Below are 22,605 nucleotides of genomic sequence, written 5' to 3' on the forward strand. Positions count from 1 at the left end.
ATCACTTATGTCCTAAATGAGAGAGAAAGTATATGATCTTCTTTCTATTGCTAATGTATTATCCAAACATCTTAATTAGTTCCATTTATTCCACATCTAAACCTTTTGAGCCATCACTCGTAGACAGTTTATTTGATCCTATGGAGTATGATGAGGAAAAAAATAAGTGGCATATACCAACCAGTGCCTTGCCAAATACCTACCAATGCCAATCAAAAACGCTAATTATAAGAGGCATGTATATCACATAGATCTATCCATAGATTTTCTTTAGATTTAAAAATTTTTACTTCTCTAAGTCCCATTGCATCCAACTAGAGACAAGTAAAAAATAAAAGGCATATCATTGATTTTTAGAGGATTATGCTAAATTTTAGAAATTCTTAAAACATATAATTTAGCATTTAAATAGATGATGCGTCAACTTCAATCATTGGATAGAGAGGACATGGTCTATATTGGTCACATGTCAAATTTCATAATTTAATTCACTTAAATATTCATTTGTTTGCATACACCCCAAGATCCTCGTAGCCATCAGGATGCACGCTTAAGGGTCTGAACGCTCCCATGTATATGTATGTCCATGCCATGTTTCAGTCAGTACTTTAGACCTTATTTTATTTTTTATTAACCAAGGTTATAGATGCACAAATGAGGCATCGAACCTGAGATCATGTGTTTATTTATATAATTTTCAATTTGTACTAACCATTTGGGCAATCCACCCTCAGTACTCTAAGTACTCTAGACAATTTGGGCTTAAAACAAACAATTTATATTTAAAGAAACCGTTAGAAAAGGGATGGTTTTGATTTGTATTGTGATTTCTGGAAACGTCACGCACTTTGTTACGTGAAAAAACGGTAAGTTTTTTTTTTTCCTCTGAGAAATCAAGTTCATTACTGAGCTGGGTTTGCTACTATATGTTCCCGATCGAGCGTTAGGGTTACTTTAGCTGCCGAAGCCCGAAAGAGAGAGAGTTAGGGTTTCTGTCCCGAGGGAGCTGCAAGTCTGCAACAATGGTGGTGAAGCCGAGTAAGGGTGGAAGAAAAGAAGAGGTGGTTACTAGAGAATACACCATCAATCTCCACAAACGTCTACATGGATGGTAAGGGCGTATCTTGGCGACAAAATTATTTCATCTTGTAATCTTTTTTTGCGTATATTGTTAGATCAGAAATGGCTTAGATATTTACGTACTTGTATTGAAATCTTACACTTCTCCCTGGGACCAACTCCGGTTTTCTTTCTCCGTTCCATTTTCTCTTTGGTTGTTTTAGATCTGTTACAAGTTTTTGTGCATTTGTTACCATTTAATTGCATCTTCTGTTGCTTATTTATGCTTATGTTCGTAAACTGGGGTGCCATGTAGTTAATTTAGTGATTTTGTGTTGAATTTCAAGGCTCGATTTCTCCTTTTTCTCTGTCATTATATTCCCTAGCCAGTTGTACACTCCATCCGTTCATGTTCGAGTTTTGAGAGATTTTTATTGTAAAAAAATGTTAAAAATTTCCAGTGGTGAAAATGGGTTGGTGAATTAAGGTTCAGGTGGTCGAAAATATTCGAAGAGCCATTATTATTGAATGAGGTTGTAATTGAGCGCAGGCACTGCCATTTTATTTGTATTCACGCCTCAGTATTTCTTACTACTGTTCTGACAAGCTCTTGATTTGCCGGATTCGATTCTAGTGGCTTTATTTCTTAGCCTAACAGCGGGTGTTTGCGTATATATGAGATTTTGCACACCATATGTTGGTGTCTTTGAAATCATTCTCACCTTTATTGGGTAGTTGACTATGGCTATTGCAGGGTGTGGGTACACTGAACATTCACTGCCATTTTCAAATGTTGTGTCTTTGTCCTCATCCCATAGGAGGAAGTGTGCATTCTTTTATGTGTGTCTTTTCACTCTAGAGGTGTAATTTTGTCTATGCGGATTAGGTTCACGTACGAGAATGTACAAGAAAGTCCTTGATCCGTGGATTTAGAATCAATTTTCTCTCTTCATTTAATAGATTTTAAATCTATGGACCAGGGACGTACGAGAACATTCTCGTACGTGAACCTGATCCGTTCACTGTATTATATTCATTTTTCCAACAGAATGTTAGTTGGGAAACTTACATTTCCCTAAACCCCCAGGGTTTTAATATTGTAAATGACTAGCTGCTGCTAGTTGAAAACTGGGCTATGAATCTTGAAGTTATGATCTTTATGGTGGCAGATGACCTCAAGGACTAAATGAAGAATAACCACAATGGGTTCTTCTGGAGGGATAGAAAGCCCTCAAGAACTAAAGCCAACAGGTTCTGGACAAACAAATATTCATCCTCTATTAAGTTCTAAATGTTTTCGGAGATGTGATAATCTATTCTAATCTATTTTATATCTGTAGATTTCTAAATAGGAGTTCTACCCCCATTTCAAATACTTCACTTTTAATCTACAAAATGCGATATCTAAGTTGTATTTTTGCCAGGCCTGGAAAATACTCATGTCACCCTTCATGGACCCTTATACATCTCTGATTCCTTACATTGACATGTCTTTTATTTCTTTGGGCAAGGACACATCTTTTGGAAAATTTTGTAATGTAATAATTTTATTTGGCCATGGTACAGTAGACAGTTCAATGTGTCATTTGTTATCTATTGGTACTATTGATCGTGCAAAGGTTTTACAATCGTATGATATCTGGTCATAGTTGTCCAGGCGTCCTTGGGTCCAAGGCAACTGACTGTTCACAGCTCTAGTAGTACTATTGCTCCTTACATGGTTGTCTGTTTCTTTCCCTCCATTTCCTTCTATGAATCCCCATCTTTATACCTTGGATTGGATTGCTTACACTGTGATCTTGTTCACAGCACATTCAAGAAGATGGCTCCCAAGGCCATAAAGGAAATCAGGAAGTTTGCCCAGAAAGCAATGGGGACAACTGATGTTAGAGTTGATGTGAAGCTGAACAAGCATGTATGGAGCCGAGGATCAGGAGTGTGCCAAGACGGGTCCGTGTGCGAATTGCCCGAAAGAGGAATGACGAGGAAGATGCCAAAGAGGAGCTCTACTCATTGGTTACTGTTGCAGAGGTCCCAGCTGAAGGGCTGAAGGGTTTGGGAACCAAGGTCATTGAAGAAGGGGAGTGAACTAACCTGCTCCGCTGTTTGTTGAGGTAAACTTTCAATTTTGGTCCATGTAGTTCGGAAATTGGTTAAGAGGTGAACTTTCAGTTTTGGTCCATGTAGTTCAGAAACTTCGTCCTTGTTTTGGATTTTGCAACAAATTTTCTGGGACGGGGCTAATGCAACTTGAATTATTAACGACATCATTCTTACAAGATTGAGAGTTGTTAATATGTACTATAGCGCCCCAAATAGTTTTAGCATGAGAGTGAGAATCAAATTATTCTGCAATGAATTTGTTTACCAAATAACCAGAGAATGAAATTTCTGTTAGTGAAAAGTCTCTCTGAACTGCCATGGTACCCTATTCCTCCTTGCATCAATTTTTTTGTTCATTTTTTTTAGGAGAGAACAAATAAATAAAATACGGATAGGGTTATCTGAGCAAGAGGGGAGCATGCCAATGAGTGATAAAATGCCATGCATGGTACATTGGAGGGTAGCGAGGTCATTTCATGTGAGGAATGAGGAGTAAGGAGAGGTGACTCAGAGAACCGTTACCTGTTTTTTATTATGAGGTTTTGGTTCCATGTTTACCTGACTACAGAAAGTAGAAGCCGTCTGATCTACAAGCAGGGAAATTCAAGTTCTTGGGTGAATTGGCTCGATGACTTGTGGACTGCCAGCAATCATGCGAAATCACGTCAGAATACTTGTATTTAAGGCACTGTTCGTTATGCATTCTTGGAAATCTGAATAGATTCTGGATCTAGAGCGAATTCCAAAGCCTGATTCTCACTATTTTCTTGCTGTAGAATATGTTTTAAACCTTGAATCCATTATGAAAATGGGAATCGTGAGACGTGAAAATGCATGGCAAACACAGTCCAACTAAAATGGACTCCTTGGGACATGTTTATTTTGTTAGTTATGGATCCTTTATAGTGGTGCGGCACTTGGCTAGGGAAGCTAAAGTTTCATAAGGTAAGAGGTTGCATTCAGGATGTAAATTCATTTCGATTATCTTAATCGAAGTTTCTTCTTTTGAATTAAAAGAAAAATGGAAACAACGGAATCCAAATGTATTGTATAGTTCATTGCAGCAAAGTGTTGGATGGATTTGTGTAAAAAGAAAAAATATGGGAAGTAAATCCATTGAGTGAGGACGTTATGTCTTCTTCAGATTCTTCATTCCTACCCAGTCTATATATCTAAAGCTTGTTTCATCCTCTGAAGACTCCTGCTGTAATAAGAAAGGGTGTATGCATTAGATGAGTCTTTCGTCACTGTGAGGTCTAGAAAGGGTCATAATGTATACAATTTTACCCCTACTCTGCGGCGAGGTTGGCTCCAAACTTGAAACACCCACTAGATCGAAATGAAGCAATTCTCTATAACTAATCTCAACCACCAGGAGGTGTGGATTCAACTTAACAAACACCTAAAGCATATCCTTAGATCGATCTCATCAAGGGATAACTCACGAATTAGATGATTTTTCTGAGTAATCATGAAATTTTCGCCTACCTGCAGAAATGCCCTCTTCCCCGAATCAAATTTTGGAATAGCAAAATGATTTATATTCTGTTGGAGGGTCTTAACGCAAAAACTTGAGACATTAGGTGGAGAGAGCTCTCCCAATATATCAAGCATCAAGAACCAGAACAAATCGATGTAAAACCCATGGGAAAGAATCCGTACACAAACAATATGTGAATCTTTCCTCCTATATTTTACTAGCACACAGAGACCCAAACCTCAGACCCTGAGAGGATCTACATGCCGTGTCAGTATTTTGAGTGAGTCCATTTACACTACAATTTGCTCCAAACCTATTTCTTTGGCTTTCTTAGCAACTAGTTGGATCACTTTAGCTTGTTGGGACTTAATAACTATATCTGAATAACTAACTTGTTGGGTTAGATATTGTGGAGGATTTTGATACAATGGGACCTCCAAAAAGCCAGGTTTCCTTTAATTGATATAACCTTAATGAAGTATCAATAGAAAAAGGAAACATACTTTTGTCTCTAGCCTTGGCAAATGGTTGACTATTATTTCCTTCATTTCCTTTACTTCCAAATCAAATTTTTATCATTACTCGCTCAAAAATAAATATATCCACCTTTTTACCTGTACAAAAACAAGCGGTATATATGTATAAACTTAATTTCCATCACTCAAACAGACCAGACCTCCCTAAGGAGTTCATACCTCACCTGCCCTCCACGGTAACTGGTATCCTGTTTGTGATTTCCATTTCCATTCCCATTTCCTATGGTTGGAGATGGTGGCATTTTATCAATGTAGGATGTTAGAGGAGAGTCCAATTCATCCAGTTCTTCGTCGCTGGTATACCCTTTTCTTTGAACCATCGAGACATTCCTTTCCAACTGCGATTTTCCTCCAACATCTCCAATTTTCTCCATGATATCAAATAGGGAAGGAGGGAAGTAAACAACTGGGGCTGCAGTACATGGGAAGCTGCTGACTGACTCCCCATTTGATAATCTTCCTTCCACCACACTCTGAGAGTACATCAAAGATAATATCATTCACCAATATAGAAAAGAAGTTCTTGGCAGCAAGGTTACAAAAACTGTGTTGACTGATTAAAACTGAGCTTGTTTCCAATTTATTATTACCTTTTTATGAAGATTTTATTGTAGTATCATCAAGAAGTGGTATAATAGTTAGAATATCTCCCCCCTCACCCCAAAAAAAAAAAAAAAAAAAAAAACAGAGCAAAAAGTAGTGATTAATCATAACAGTATTTTAAAAATAGTTTCATTTTTTAAAAACGACAGGTGGGTAAACTAGATCTGGTGAAAGACAAGGTGGTGTAAGTCATATAAACTCAGTTTTCTAAAAACAAGATCCAGCTGAGTCAACTTGAGAGATCATGAGTATCCCATGACCCTTACCAATGTGATACCTAATACCGTGGGATATGGGGACCTATAGTGCCAAAGTTGGCACTGCAAGATGATTTTACACAACCCTAACAATTGCTTATATTGTGCATTGGATGCCTATAATAATCCTATTTGACTTTGGCAAGCAAACACTTCTGCTAGGGACTCACAAGATGAGGTTATCCCTAGCCTATGTGAACAACAGTCTCATATGGGTTAGTTGTTAGCTTAGTGCCTTAGTCTCTACAACAGTGAGAAATCTAATTTTAGTAAATTGTACCTCAGCATTCAGGAACTCCAGGACAGCCCCTGGGACAGGATCCGGGCAGAACTCGTCTGGAGTAAAATTGCATAGGATCCGCTTGATTAAGGGGAGACCTATAGAGGGGCATACCTGGAAAACATGAAACGCACACACACTAGCATTAGAGCTTTGATGAAAAGATTGGAAGTAGCTCTTGCAAATAGTAATATAAAGAAGCAACATTGACCTCTTTCCTGATGGATCTCTCCATAAGCATGTCTTTTGGGAGCATCAGAAGATCACTCAATTCATTAAGTAGGCGGAAGGATTTGGGTTCAGCATCCCCATCTTGTTTGTCTTCGTCTTCACCGTTGACCTGATCTTCCTTCAGGGACTCAGCAGTGTCCATACCAAATATATCTTCCAACCATCTAGACCAATTGCCAACCTGCAAGGAGAATTGTATCCTTTGGTATTAGCATAAGAAGAACTTGAAACTGTTATACAACCATCAGGGGTGTCATCCAGGGAGTGCAAGGAAAAGCATATTTCTTCAGGTGTATATTAATGTATGCCAAAGAAGAATGACTATGAAAATGTGACACATACAGAATTTTTGAGTTGTGCACCGGATCCAAAGCTGAGGTCACCAGCTGGAATAGGCAACACCTTGGGATCAACAATGGGATCTGATACAGGATCAGTCGGAATTTCATGGGCTGACTCACGCAGAATAGCGTTAAACATTGCAACATCCAGCCTGGCCACACATTGTTCCATTATCTGAAAACAGAAATGTAAAACCATATTACATTCTAAGACAGATAAACTAGTTTAAAAATTTTTCGTCTCATAACACGTTTATTAAGTAGTAGGTAAGAGAATGCTGAAGTGAAATTTTGACTTAGTTTTGCAACATCTTTTTCGACCATCAATATTCACACTTGGATCTGCTTGCTCCGTCTATTTACTCAGCAAGGAGATTGGACCCTAAGTAAAGTTTAATGGTGAAAAGGTATGTAAGATTGCTTACCATTCTTGCCAACACTGGCAAGCAACCACACTCATGCCTTCCTGATCGGACAGGACACAGTTTTTGTGAAGCATCCTGGAAAGCACTTCTCCAAAGGTTAATAGAAAATCTTCCCTGATGCTGATCACCCAAAGCAGGTCCCAAGACTCTTCTAAAGCTTTTCTTGGCAAGCAAATCCTCAACCGGAGATTGCATGTGCGGAGTTAAAGCCTGAAACAGATCATTTCCATCAACTCAAGGAAAAAATTCCGTCTAACATCAACTACAGCACTAAATATGAGACAGTAACTTGTATATAAATAAGGTTTGGGTAGTCTCAAAATTGTCGGAGTTCATGTCAGAATGAATAGTCAACTGATTGCTTCAATAAAATGTGAACTCTTTTTAACACTTAATCACTTCATACCTGCCACCACACTGACTCAACAATCCGAGAGAAAATCCAGCATTCAACCTTTTCTAGGGCAGCTGTAAACGTGCTAGTTTCCTGCCAGTCATCAAGAAGTTGGATGAAGTCAAGCTTCTTCACTTGTTTACTTCCAGAGCTCCCCATCCACTTCAATGACAAAGGTTTGCCAGCACTTCTATTGCCAAACGCTTGAGAGATAATCTCTCGAAGGACTATGGTGTTTGATAACCAGAAGCTTAATCTTACATAGTAAAATGGAAAAAAGAAAAAGAAAAAACAGAATCACAGAAATATTTTTATTAGTTAGTGAGAAAGAATAACTTGCATTTGATTCTATTTGAACTCAGAAATGCAATAGTTTCTTTGTTACCTCGGGACATCATTACCACAAGACTTGGCTATTAGTACAAGCCCTGAGACTGTGTTTCTAGCCACACTTGCTTGCTTGATTCGAGTCCAATGCTTACAAGCATGAATATATATTCTTGAAAGGCGTCGAGCTGGGGTATGCACCTTATGGGCTGAGCTCCCATGTTCTGGTACAATAGAATAAAGTGAAATCTCAAGAGCAGCAATTTCTCTTAGCTCATCTTCAAGTTTCTCTATTCGCCGTTCCATTTCTTCAATCCTTCGATTTAAAACTTCCTTTTCCTCATCCAAACCATCTCCTTCTGCATCAAGAGATTCATCTTCGCTTCCAATGCTTGGACCACCATTTGCTGCCTCATCCAAGATATCTATGTCCTTCAACTCTTCAATAGGCTTATCATCAACTCCTTCGGATGACTCTGACGAAGGCCTTGGATGAACTTTCGTATTCTTTGGTTTGTCATCATCAACGGTTTTAGAAGTCACTTTAGAAGGCTCTCTTTTGGTGGATTTTTTTGGAGTATGTGAAGCATTGATTTTTTGTTTATTTGATTCATGCCAATCGGTTCTTGTTCTTGATGCATAGGGATAGATTTCAAAAGATTCTTTTTTCACAATATTTTTAGGAACCTTTGGAGCCCTTTCTACCGTGTCATCCTCAAGTGTCTGCCCATCCCCTTGAGATGATACAGAATCTTTCACCGTTTCACAATCAGATTCTTCATTGACTTCCTTAGGTTTCTTTTCCATATCACTTAAATGTTCTTCTAAATCATCCTTGGTCACTTTGGTAGCCATATCAGGGGCTTCTGAATCTACTGCAGCAACCTCAGACCTGTAGACATCATCCCCATAACGTATAGCCATGTTTTCATATACCTCAGTAGACTCTGTGCTTGAGTTTGAATCACTTACTAAGATGGTGGACCTTGGCTTAGAGTCCAAAATTTTAGATTCAACTTCTTTTGCATTAAACTTTTTGCGGTTAGTCTCTTGAGGCAGTTTATGTTCTCCCTTATCCCCTCTCCCAGCACGTTTTACATGATTTTTGTTTGGTAAAGCTTTCTTCTTTTCTGTTTCTCTCATACTTTATCTAATTCACCTTTTCTAACTGTACAACGAAAGCACAAGCTATTGAAGAAGAGAAAAATAATAAGAAGTTTCCCTCAGAAAGCTCTTCAATTTCTTTTCAACTTGTTCAACAACTACACACGAGAAACTTAGTTAACACATAGGTTTTCTGAAAGACTGCATCTACGGTTGATGGTAATGCTTCTATATGAAAGATGAGCTTCCTCTGACCCTCAGCATTGTAGAAAATTTTTCAGGGTTTCTGCAATTCAAGACCAAAGCCATTCAGAAAGAGTTGCTTCCAGGCAGAGCCGAAGATGCGCAATTGAAAAAGAGGATATGGTTAATTGAGAGTGCAGATCAAACAGGAGAGGTCTAGACAACAAGCATTAACTAAAATTTCAAAGGTGAATCAAGCCAAAAGTCGGTAAAAGAAAACTTAAATTTACCATATAACTGCATGAAAATCTGCAGATTGAGACACTGATCAGACTTACAACTTGGAATTAAGGCATCCCAACACTTCCAAAATTAACAATTACAAACTACCCACTGATGCCAACTATTCACTCATAGATTTCTAGTGATATAATGATCCTGAAATTAATCAACTGTTACTCAACTCATGGTCAAAGTGGAAGGCCCATAAAAGCTCCTCAAAGCTGCAGCTATAGTTAATGATGTTCAAAAATCCTCAACGAGTTCATTTCTGTGTGTATACCATACTTAAGTGCACACTTCTATAATTTGCAATATTTTTCGCAAGGTAAATGATGAGCTTACTTCTTGAAATTAACTCAGACAATGTCACAAGTAGGAATACCATTATGCTGTGAAATAAAATCCAAGTGCTTTGAGAAAGAGTACTTTCTATTACTTGTATTAAGTGAAAATTATTAACAGATAAGGAGATGAAAAGTGAACTATGTCAACCATGAAAAAAATAGAAAAACTTAGGGAAGTATAAATGAAGATCAATTTAAGATCTCTTCATCCCTCAAGGATAAAATGGAATCCACACTCACAACCAATTCTGCAGATGCCATAGTTGCATGGTTATGTCTGTGAGTGTAGAATGGTTATGTCTGTGAGTGTAGACACCACAGATAGCGTCTGAAATCCATCTTCAAGTGCACCAGTTAAGTAAATAAAACAGCACCAAGGATAGAACTGTATAACAGCCTAAATGGACTAAAGCAAAGGAGGAGAATGCCATGAAGGAAATCTCTGGGATATCAGATCCACCAAGGATGTATGGACTATCAACCGAGAACTTCTATTATAAAACAACGCATTTTCTATAACCATCCAACAAGGGGAAATTGAAAACTCCCACATCCATTTTTTTTCTTTCTTTTGGGAGGGGGTTGGGAGATGAAAGTAGAAGGGCCCAGAGGATTTTTTTTTTTTTAATCAGATCTTGATGACCATCCATTAAGTCTATGTTTCCCATAGGAGATAACCCAGATTAGAATAAAAAATGACTCAAATAATAAAACCAACTACCCTGCAAGTTTGTCTTAGACAGAGTACGCTGTTCAGGGACCTTAAATAGAAGATCATGGAAATAAATAAAAAATGGATCAAATAATGAAACCAATGAACCTCCATGTGTTGCAGACACTGGTAAGCTACTCATGGCCCTTAATTAAACAGAGAACGTAAGATAATATTGAAATTCTGGAAATTCTGGAAAATCAACTGTCAATTGAGACATTTCAAATCCAGGATGCCCAAATTTAGGTATCATTATGAGAAGATGAAGCACCAGATATGATTCTCTAACTCATTACCAACACTGTACTGACTGTAGAAAATCAAAATAGCAAAAAATGAGGACAAGTTTGAACTTTTAGCTAAGGGGCTTGATATGAACATCAAGAGGCAGTAAAGACTCCAACCCAACCACCGTTGCTACCAAAGTTTTGCAGAGTTGAGCCACAAACTATGGTTGGGAACAGAATCCGGATATGAACAATACATAAAATTTGGAAAGTACCATGTCTGAACTTTGAATTCTTTTTAAGGAAATCAGAGAAATAGAATCGCAACCCCAGCTAAAGATTTTCATCAGATTTGCTTCCTTCACACTTTAAGTATTCTTTCATACGGAGGACAACAAAACCGGATCTCCTTAAAATTCGTCGGTTCCAACTAACAGCACTAATAGCATGAACACAACTACTAAATTAGAATTAAAAACAGATATCGGAACTAAAGGAAGCTGCAAATGGCATTGAACAAAAGTTCAGAGAGCTCCGATTACCATTAGTAAGTTACAATACGTATTAATTTCAAACATGGTGATCCAACCCATGGTAAACGACATCCAGGAATGCAAAAATTCCTCAGAAACGCATGATAGCGCATTGTTCGGACACTAAAACAAGCGACTTTATCTTCCTCCACTCCAATCTAACAAAACCAAAGCTTTAGGCTTCAGCCCATTCAGTAATATAAAACATAGCAAAGGCAGCTCAAATATTGAAATGCCATATAAGTAAAACCACACAAGCACAAAGAAACCCGAAATTCTATAAAAAGCTTGTTCATGATTACAGAGAATCAGATTCAGATCAGAACAGTTCCATTAAGAATCAAGAAAGACGACGACAAAAGATAACTGAGCAAACGACGCTGATATCATGTCAAAGAAAGGTGAAAATACAGAACTCACCAGATGATGACCAGAACCACTTTTACAGTCTAATTGATCTTCGAGGCTTACGAAAATTCAAATGCGAGCATCGTTTCTTGCAATTTGCATTTGCTTGATTTGATTTGAAGTTGCAGAGTTGCAGTAGAAGAAGCACGGGGATTGGCAATTGGCAGAAGTTCTTTTAATACGAAGACGAGATTGAATTTGAAAAAAAAGTTTCTCATTCTCCAGGAGAATTTATTGTGGTTCTAGGCTTCGAGCTTCGAATCGATTCTATCTCGTCTTCTCTCTGCGTCTGCTTCCTGCAAGCTGTCTGAGAGCTACGAGCCATGAAGGAGACCCTTTTTAAAATACCGGACTCACCGGACTGTACTTTAAAGCCGGTTCCAGGCGACCGGTGAAGTTGTCGGTGGCCAAAACTGACCTGGAACTCCCGGTGACTTACCCCACCGGATTTATGTAAGAGTTGTACACTAGACTCTATGCTTAAAACCTTCAGATTGGAATCTCCAATGTATAGCAAAGGTGTGATCTATCTTCTAATTCGTCTATTTCCATTCCTAAAGAGGAAAAGATAGATAAAGGGCACCCCAAAGATAAGGGCAATCAATTCAAAGTACAGTAAAAGTTAATGAAAGCACAAATAACGGCTTTTTGGGATTTGCACTTTTGCAGTGCCAGCTTCCAAAGGGGAGCCCCCATTCCGATTCCCCTGCACGTGGCTTCTTTCGTTGTCTTATATTAGTCACGTGACAATTAGATGGGTTCCAAATGTACGGTTCCCAGTAAGTTATGAGATACACGTGTCTCATTCGTAATTGTCTGATCAAAAGGTGGGGACCCCAATTTAAGTTTTGGATTAAAAGTGAGGTTTTATTAATGTACTTATGCATACAATCATAGGGCACCGAGAGCATCTAAGCTGTAGAGCTGTAGGATTGGAATCGTTCATTGGTTGTTTTGTGGTTTTTGGGTGGGGCCAAATGGTATGTTGATGGATGGGGGGCATCAGAATCAAAATGATTAAATTGCTTTGATTACGAAGTGAGTCCTATCTGAAATCTGAAATAATACTTCCATTATTCATAACGGGGATTAACCCTTCTAACAATTTAATATGAATTAAATATGTCTCCACGTAAGTCCGTTCCCAGTGTGGTACTGTTTCGTTGACATGTCAGCAAAGGTGGGAGAAGAGTGAGAGAAGTGGATGACACCATGAGCGTTGCAGCTTCGTCTTCTCCTCTCCAATTTATTTGTATAATCGTCGGGTTTTGGATTTTTCGTTTAATTTTCGGTTTTCCCTATTAAAGAATAGTCCACTAGAATATTGAGTTGGCGACAGCTTTGGGTGGGCCATATCAATGGGCCTGAAGCCTGATGGGGTTAAGTTGGGTTTGACCGGTAGTTAACTGTTCCCTTTCCTTAAGTTTGGTAAGAGAACTGAATTATGGTGAATAGAAGGCCATCCTTGATGGGTTTCAAGAATCGGGATTGGATCGGTCGGATCGGATGAGATAGATCTCACAAATCCGATTGATTTGCATCGTTTGATCTTCATATAAAAACTAGTGTCAAGGCAGGTTTTTGCATTCATCTCAATCAATTTCGATTGAAATCAGTTAAAATCGATCCCAATCCCGATCCCAATTTTTTGTTTTAAGACTAAGCCTTTATAGTTTATATACATGTGCACTCTACTTTATCGGAATCGATCTGGATCTCGATTCTGAATCTATTACGGTGCAATCCCCTCTCTCTCTCTGTCTCTCTCTCTTTTTACATCTGATCCATGCCCTTTTTTATTATTTTAGAAAAAGAGGTATGAAACATTCCACCACATATCTCATTTTCTTCTACTCAATAGTCAATAGTGAAGGCTGACACCACTAGACGGCCCAAAAACGCATAACCATTGAAAAAAAAAAAAAAATCTAATAGTACTATCTTCGGATGGCCGGATCCTTCTATCTCATCATGATCACGATTTTAGTAATTGATATATTTATTTGATATCAATTTAGATTGGTCCGTACCAGTTCGAAATGAATAGAGTTACCCTTTGTTTAAAAAAATTTGATTTTTTTAATCTTATTCTATAATGATATGTCAATACGGGGTTCAATTATGGGTGATTCCTCCAACTTGCTATCAATTTCAGGAGCAATGGTTGATCGAGATTGGGTTAATTCTATCTAAAGGTGTTAAATTGTTTGATATAATTTTTGATTTTGTTCGATTTAAGATACAATATATTGAAACCGAAATACAATCAATTTTTATAATCCTAAACCCAAAAAAAAAACCGAATCAGTTTCGATAAGTACTTGTGAGCCAACTTCTTTCAGGCGTGAACCAATGATCATTGGATTATCCAAGTTGCACAAACAAACACCAAATACAACCTTTTCCGTAAATTTAAGAAAAAAAAAAAAATGACCGCACGAGTTTCCACTTCAACAAGTGTAAAAGTGAACATCTTTCCCATGACACAGTTGACCTTTGGATGAAACTAGGTAAGGGTGTTTTGAAATAATGGGCTTGGGAGTTAGAAAAACTCTTCCCCAATAGTTTAATCATAATGTCACATCATGATGGGTGAAGGAATTTTCTCCCCATCTTCACAATAAAATCCCTAATATGCTTTTGGAGTTTTATCCAGAGCATTGTTCCTATGACCAGCCACCGCCTTTATAGAATAATTGATCCATAATTGATCCATTTCTTACTTAAAGATGAAAATTTCACTCCATTTGATGTTTCTATGGATTCTTTAATTGGCTCCTATATTGATGTTGGAACCGCACTCTCATATAAAAAAGTCGCTCCCTTTGAATATTTACATGAATAACTTTTTCAATCACAAGCCATATAATCTTGGCCCATGCAAGTTGCTTTGTTTGTTTATTTATTCTAGTATATTGCAAATTGCATCTCGATTTACCCTTTTGGGCAAATAACTAACTTGTAGTCTCAATTCCAATTGTTCCAGCCCCAGGACTGATAGTAGATGTTTACTCTACATAGGCATGGTTCATGAGATTATCTATGTGGATCATGGGCAGCCCTTTTGTTTTTATTTATTCCACCTTTATTCATTCTTAATCTCGATTTGTTATAGAATACTTTTTTAAAAACAATAATTAATGTTAAAATATTATTTTCAAGCATATTAGTATCTCTACACATTTAAGTTGACATCTTTAATAACATTTACAAAATTGAGATTTATAAATACATTTTTAATAATTAAAAATTAATTAAACTGATACGGCCGATACGATCAATATAATATCGATACTTGAAACCATGGTGTAGCGAGCTTTTTCCACTACGACTTTGGCACGATGAATAAAATCAAATGTGGATGTTTTAAGTCAAAATTAATGAATTCTTCTTCTTTCTAAGAAAAAATATAATTAAATAAAACTTATTCTTCTTTTCTTTGTTATAAAAAGAAAAGAAAAAAGAATGCTTTCATTACCAAGAATTCAAACTTCATTCTACACTCTTTGGTGGAGATTAGTAGGTCCACATGAATAATGTGTTTAACCTTAAAAGTAGTGACCTATCAATCAGGCGAAGTCATTTTTGATATAACTTTACTTCCTATTCAGCGGCCTGAGGAGTTTGGAGAGAGAGACGAGACAGATGTAAAATAGGAGAGAGAAAGTAAAATCCCATGTTGTCTTGGATTCGGCTCCTCTACGACACCATAAAGGTGAATGTACATCCAACGACTTGAAACACCTGAATACAAACCCAACACATGATGCTCTCCTCGGGATGTTCCAGACCATCCACGCTGTGGAGGAACCCCATACTGTTTTCTCTCTCATATGTTTGTGTTTTGCTGAATCATGGGGACTTGCGCTCCTCTGCAGAAACCCGGGTTTAAAAACCCGGAATTGGTATCCGGATTGGTTCTCGTCAGTATCTATGGAAATCGGCTGAAGAACCCCGGGCTAAACCCTAGATTTCTGTACATGAATATGATCAGTCCGATCCATATCGGCTGGAACCCAGATCACTGATTCCGATTCGATTTTTCAAAACCTGTCAGAAACCGTCGCATGCGCCCTTATGCAGCGAAATGAATCAGTTTTCATCGAAGGTGGACGATCCAACTCGTCCATGTCAGGAAGAGAGGAAAGAATGAGCGCAATCGAACTTCCAAGGAAGGAGGCTAATTTGCTGAAAGGGCACGAAGGGGCAGTCCTCGCCGCTCGGTTTAACAGTGACGGCAATTATTGTCTGAGCTGCGGCAAAGACCGCACCATCCGCCTCTGGAATCCTCACCGTGGCATTCACATCAAGACCTACAAATCCCATGGCAGAGAAGTCCGAGACGTTCATGTCACCCCGTACTCTCTCTCTCTCTCTCTCTCTCTCTCTCTCTCTCTCTCTCTCTCTCTCTCTATAAATTAAATGTTATCTGTTCCATAACTTCACATTAATTGAGTCAGTGAACCTATCAATTGTTCCGATCAGGATGAACTAAAGCTTTGCATCTGAATTAGCGAATTGGTTCTCTTTCTTGGATGGAACAATTCGTGAATTACTGCCAACATATATTGCCTTAGATGATATGTTGGATCACACTTTACTCATTTGTTAATCAAAATTTGAGGAAAAATATCTTTTTTTTTCTTCAAACCTTCTGTAATATCTTTTAAATCTTAGAAATTAGACCAGATAAGCCAAAATGTAGAATATTAAACGACCTTATGCTGGCAACCTAAGTTCGTTTGAACTACTAGAAGTATGGAACATGAATCAAACAAACCAATGAACTAGGTAGCTGTAAGTAAACTTGGGAGCACAAAAAGGAGAGAAAAGAAACCCAAATTATTTTTTTGGTAAGAAAGAAACCCAAATTATTGCCTCCTCAAAAAAATTTCCTGTTTTCACATTGGCGTATTGCAAATACTTGAATTTAATAATTTGCAGCTCCTCTGACTAGTTTTTGCCAAATATGAAGGTAGCCCTTTGGGTTTTTTGGTGTTTCCCATTTCTTCCTCTTTTTTTTTTTTTTTTTTAAAGTAATGATTTACTGATGAATAGGTAAAATATAAATATAAAACAATATTTATTAAAAAAAATAGAAAAAAGGGGTACAACACCTAAGTGGAGAAATAAGAATTGACCATAAGAAAATTGCTGCCCTGAGGTTAGGAGGAAAATACATTCTACATTCCTTGCATAATATTTTGACCTCTAAAATATTAAATTACTGAGAATGGGTTGTTGAGTACCATATGCACTCATATTACAAGTCCTATAAGGATAAAACTATGGCTACAGTTTTCAAAGACTCGCTTAATGAGGATGAGAAGGTGGAAATGTAAATGATAAAAGAATGAGATGTTCATGCTGTTGCAGAATGCTCTATGGATGTCACATCCCAAAATGATTGGCTTTCTTTCGGCCTGAGAATCTAGAATCCATAACTGATAGGACTGCAGTACTAGCAATAGATAATTGTGAATTCTAATGAGTTGTGCAATTGCTAAAAATCTGAATGTCAAGGAAACATGATAGTGGTACAAATTTCCTTATGGGTTCTAGGTTATGGACCTCCAAACAATTATACCCTGAATGATCTGGCCTTATAAACCCTCCAATAACCTTGAACCCCATAAGGACAAAGAGCCACAGAAGGTTGAATCCTAATTGGCTAGGGAACGGAAAAAGAGGGGGTCATTGGGGCCCTAATTTCTTTTATGATCAGGGTGCAAATGGGCCATATAAGTTGCGATGGTTAATAAATAGAGGTTCTTAAGAGCGTCGCTGAAACATAATTCTAGTTAAATTTAAAGTTTGAACTAAAACAATGCAAATGAAAGGTTAATCCAGACTAGGAATTTTTGTTTATATGCATAATGATGAAATAGTGACTGATTTTTGTTTTCTTAATCAGGTTGAATTATCTTCATAATACATATGACAAAGATGTTAAGGATTTCTGAACTGAAAACTTTCAAACTCTCTATTATGCCTTTTATCCATTTACCTACAATCGGATACCCAGTGACTAACATGTAGTCATCTTCCAATAGGGACAACTCCAAGCTATGTTCTTGTGGTGGCGACAGGCAGGTCTTTTATTGGGATGTATCCTCTGGTCGTGTCATTCGAAAATTCCGTGGTCATGACAGTGAGGTATGAAGTTTCTTCAATGTTAACCTCCTTTTTTTTCTGTTAACATCTCCATTATTCTTCAAGTTCTATTTTGTTTCATTTGGGCCTATTAGGTCCTGTCAAATGTAAGTGGATCTTCATAGAGTGATTTCAAAATAGACAAGAATACAACTAGGGGTGTGACACTAGTGGGTTGGATCAGTTTGAGAGCAACCAAATCCCACCCATTCCAGAAGCTGAACAGTCGACTTATTAGTTGAGCTATAACAACAATTAACACAATATTCAAGGTTCAAGCACAAATAAAAAATTCACTGCTGTCTCTTAGTCATAGCTCTTAACTGCTTCCCTTTTTGATGGTGCAAATTATTACTAAATTGCGATCCATTTATTTTGTTCAAGTCCTTGTTATCTTTTGATTTTAAATTAGGAATTCATTGACTCTCTTTTTTCTTTTTTACTTTTGATTTCTCCTTATTTCAGGTGAATGCTGTAAAATTCAATGAGTACTCATCTGTGGTAATTTCAGCAGGGTATGATCGTTCAGTTAGAGCTTGGGACTGCAGATCTCACAGCACTGAACCAATTCAGGTTAATCTTTTGTCTGGCAAACTCGATTATTGTATATTGACTTCCTTACCTAATTTTCTGGTTCATATGCAGATTATTGACACATTTTCAGATAGTGTAATGTCTATCTGTCTCACAAAAACTGAAATTCTTGCTGGAAGTGTTGATGGTACTGTTAGGACTTTTGACATTCGTATTGGTAGGTATGTAGCAGCCTTTTTTTTTTCCTTCTTCCCAGTCCTCCTTTTGTAGTAGCTTAATTTTCCTTTAATTTTATAAAAAACTAACAGTTCTTCTAATGATGTCTTCTTGTGCCTTACACTAGGGAAATATCTGATGATTTGGGCCAGCCTGTCAACTGCATTTCAATGTCAAATGATGGTAACTGTGTATTAGCTAGTTGCTTGGATTCTACCTTGCGTCTTTTGGACAGGTAATAATTGATAATTTCTTATTACAGTTGTTAGAGTTCTGAAAGGGTAGTAGGGCTTACACCCATGGTTTAAAGTATCTCCGATACCGATACGATACCTTCCGATACGTATCTTAAATTTAGCCGACCGATACGATACATGGAATTTTTAAAATCCTTTCGTATCGATATATATCCTATGATACATACCGATATGCACCAATACACTATCGATACGTATTGATACTCTATGAAAAATATAGAATCGAGGTGAAATATACATTTCGGTATGTATCGGTCCGTATCGGTGAGTATTTGTATGTATCGATCGGTATGTATCGATGAGTATCAGTACGTATCAGTGAGTATCGGAATGTATCGATCAGTACGTATCGGTATCGTTATGTACCGATACAGTGCGCTATGGTCATATAATGGCCAAGATGGGTATTTTTTCAGAAAACACGATTTTTTTGAGGGGTTTTTGTTCCAAAGTTGCTGTCAGCCATATTTATCTCTAATTAAAATGGAAATCAAGGTTGGGAACAATGATTTTACATTTATGGGACAACTACAAACCTTGAATTCTTAATGCAATTTAGTGTTTATGCATAATACATGCTATCAATAGCTTTTTTTAACAATTTTTTTATGCAAAAGTATTTAAAAAAGTGTTTCATATCCAGTTATTTGCGTATCTTTAGCGTATCTTAGCGTATCTCCTATACGATACGATACCCTCCGATACGTATCTTAATTTTGGTCTATCGATACAGCGACCGATACTGATACTTTAATCCTTGCTTACACCATAAAGTGCGAAGGACACATGGGGCCTAGCACCTTATGTTAAGGGCATGCAATGTTTGCATAATCATAGGGTTCTCATGCCAACATTGTGGCTTAAAATATTTAACTTCTTTAATCTATATACCTATAAAATGTCTTTTCTTTCATCATATGTGGGAAAGGATTTTTTCTCTCTAAGATCCCTTTTAAGTTGTAGTTCGCATCTAGAGAGCATACTTTCTAAATGGAGTTTTGAGTCCACTCGCCTGCAATATGATTCATTGTAACTTATTTGCAACCATTTGTTGGAACTCATATACGACAACAACAACAACTCATCATTTTCCCAACTGAATGGGGTCGATTCATGGATCTGTCAAAAAAGGGGAAAGAAAGAAGAGGCAATGTAACACCGCCAGGCCATCCCACCTAAATGCAATCGGCGGCATGGATCTTTGCCCTCCAAACAGCTCTATTTGTTGGAACTGATAACTAATATTTATATTCTGGAAAAAGGAACCGCACAATGCCAGTGTGTGGATTCCTTGGCGCTCCCTCTCACATTTCACCTGTGGATGCTACACCCTCTCTCTTCTTTATATGTCCAGCGCTATTGGACAATTTGTAACCTTCCCTCCTCATTGGTGCAAAATTGCACCTTGGTGTCGTAGCGAACCCTCCCCCTTATATTATAAATCAATGATACTTAGCTTTACTGTGCAAACGTTATCCTGTAGTAAAGGCAAAACATGGCCATCAAAGTTTTTACATTGCACCCTCGAAAAGGTTCCCCCAAAAGAAAAGAAAAGAAGAGAAATTTCATACTATGTTCCATCTTTGCTTTGGTGCTGAAGTATCCTTGGCAACATGATTTAATACCACTTGTATTTTAGAACTTAAATTTTTTTTACTGGTGGTTGAGTTGAACATGCGTTTTTCTTCCCTTGTTTTTCATCATTGGTCTGTAAATAGTGGATAATTTTGTCCTCAACAATCTTTATATTTTACTTTATCTCTATCCTTAACCCTTATTTCCAACCCTTCACTCCACCTTTTATCTTTCTCGTGATGGGCTTATGGAGTAGATACTCTGATTTGAATGTTCCCTAGGGAGGATTCCTGTCCTAGAGAATGGGTGAGTCTCTATCGGGGAGGATAGCACAACTGTCTTTTACGTTTTTGAAATTATATAACTATATCCCATTTTTTATCAGTTTTATTTTGAAAAATGAGTGAACCCTGAAGCTTAAGCCTCAGGCCACAAACACCTTTTGCCTCTTAAATAATTAGGTGCTGTAGACATCTCTTCAGCTTTGTGTTTCTATCTATCTATTTTTTCTAATGGCAGGTCCAGTGGGGAACTATTGCAAGAATATAAGGGCCATACTTGCAAGGTCCGTACCATAGTTCTAGCATTGAGAAACTCTTATATCACAGTGCAAGATGTTTCCTATTGTTTTATCAATTCATTGCCAAAACATTTCGGGTTTTTGACTCTGTGCTTGATATTTTGTTTCTGTATCCCTGTGTCAGTCTTACAAGATGGATTGCTGCCTTACCAACACTGATGCCCATGTAACTGGTGGATCTGAGGATGGCTCTATTTTCTTTTGGGATCTGGTAGATGCCTCTGTAGTTTCAAGTTTCCAAGCTCATGCTTCAGTGGTAAAAATTTTCCCCAGTGCTGCAGCATTAATGAAGATTATCATGCTATTGCTTCTAGTAAATTTGTTAAAGACAGTCTTGAGAATAAATTGTACTTTGTTTCCCTTTTTAGGGGATAGTCGTTATCATTGTTTTTGCATTCCTCTGTTTATTCAGTTTTACCCTCATCTACTTATCAAAAAAGTAAGTTTGCTGTAAAGAAATTTGGGAAAGTCTGGGCACACTTCAGATATACTGTTAGTGCCAGACGTGTCTATCTCTCACTTCCTCCCTTTGAAATGACTCCCATGCCCCTATTGGTGCCACCTGCTAGCTTACTGCACACTGGCGGTGGGCTATCCCCTCCCAAAGAAATTACATTGTCTTGTCTTTTCTTGTCATGATATTTCCAGTCTTATGGACTAAATATCTACAAGCCTACTGTTACGATCCCATATCAGCTTATAGGGGCTGATCCCACATTGGTTTCCTATGGGAATTGATGTGGGTTGATGGTCTTGGGTCCCCTCACCTTGTAAGCCGGTTTATGGGGTTGAGTTCTTCTAGGACCGTAACAGTGGTATCAGAGCAGCCAATCCTCGGCCCAACCCTCGTGCAGAAGGGGCGACCTAGTGCCAGAGTGAAAGCCACTAGGAAAGGGCTACCTGTCGCCTGGCAGAAACCTTGGAGTAGAGTGAAAGCTACTTATAAAGGGCTTCCTGATCCGGAGTGGGTCACCGTGGACGTTGGGTTCGGAAGCATGGTGGTATGTTACGGTCCCATATCAGCTTATGGGGGCTGATCTCACATCGGTTTCCTATGGGAATTGCTATGGGTTGATATGGTTTTGGGTCCCCTCACCTTGTAAGCTGGTTTATAGGGTTGAGTTCTTTTAGGACCGTAACACCTACAATATCATGCTTATAATTTTGTTCTAACACTGAAAGTTTTCTTTTGTTGGCCCAAGGATACAAAATATGTCCAGTTGGTAGTTTGTGTAGTTGCCTAACCAGGGATCTGTTCCACCTCGCCTAAATACCTATAAAAAGGGATCATGATGGTCTTTTTCACACAATATGTTTGGCCCCTACTTAATATTTGTAAAGGCTGGTATAGGGTTGTATAGATGGTAATTAAAGCATACTCCTCATTCTCAGAAATTCTTAGGACAAGTTAATCCATGGAGGGGTACCTCTTTTTAAGGTGTCATTACATCCCCTCCCCCC

General features: G+C 37.8%; 2 protein-coding genes and 1 pseudogene across 3 annotated transcripts in view; 2 read left to right on the forward strand and 1 right to left on the reverse strand.

Moving 5' to 3' along the window:
- Positions 1 to 880: 880 nt before the first annotated feature.
- On the forward strand, positions 881 to 3,463 carry LOC122075962 (annotated as a pseudogene).
- A 1,731-nt stretch (positions 3,464 to 5,194) lies between these two features.
- On the reverse strand, positions 5,195 to 12,222 carry LOC122075300. 2 transcript variants are annotated; one of them, XM_042640271.1, is made up of 8 exons: positions 11,842 to 12,222; positions 8,095 to 9,426; positions 7,722 to 7,965; positions 7,316 to 7,525; positions 6,892 to 7,065; positions 6,530 to 6,730; positions 6,319 to 6,432; positions 5,195 to 5,651 (listed from the first exon to the last, which is right to left on the reverse strand). In XM_042640271.1, the coding sequence occupies exons 2-8, from the start codon at positions 9,177 to 9,179 to the stop codon at positions 5,304 to 5,306; spliced, it is 2,376 nt and encodes a 791-aa protein (XP_042496205.1). In that variant the 5' UTR covers positions 9,180 to 9,426; positions 11,842 to 12,222; the 3' UTR covers positions 5,195 to 5,303. The 2 variants fall into 2 exon arrangements, with proteins under 2 accessions (XP_042496205.1, XP_042496207.1); XM_042640273.1 differs by lacking the exon at positions 11,842 to 12,222 and adding an exon at positions 11,431 to 11,579.
- Positions 12,223 to 15,673: 3,451 nt separating this feature from the next.
- LOC122075744 (WD repeat domain-containing protein 83) overlaps positions 15,674 to 22,605 on the forward strand; it is a 9,800-nt gene continuing 2,868 nt past the window's right edge. Inside the window, exons 1-7 of the mRNA XM_042640889.1 lie at positions 15,674 to 16,187; positions 17,883 to 17,985; positions 18,448 to 18,555; positions 18,628 to 18,737; positions 18,860 to 18,967; positions 21,084 to 21,129; positions 21,269 to 21,400. Of these exons, the coding sequence (XP_042496823.1) occupies positions 15,907 to 16,187; positions 17,883 to 17,985; positions 18,448 to 18,555; positions 18,628 to 18,737; positions 18,860 to 18,967; positions 21,084 to 21,129; positions 21,269 to 21,400 (888 nt within the window). The 5' untranslated portion in view covers positions 15,674 to 15,906. The remainder of the gene's footprint in view (positions 16,188 to 17,882; positions 17,986 to 18,447; positions 18,556 to 18,627; positions 18,738 to 18,859; positions 18,968 to 21,083; positions 21,130 to 21,268; positions 21,401 to 22,605) is intronic.

This window comes from Macadamia integrifolia, chromosome 4 (assembly GCF_013358625.1).
Source record: "Macadamia integrifolia cultivar HAES 741 chromosome 4, SCU_Mint_v3, whole genome shotgun sequence".
In the NCBI taxonomy this organism is placed as follows: Eukaryota; Viridiplantae; Streptophyta; class Magnoliopsida; order Proteales; family Proteaceae; genus Macadamia; species Macadamia integrifolia.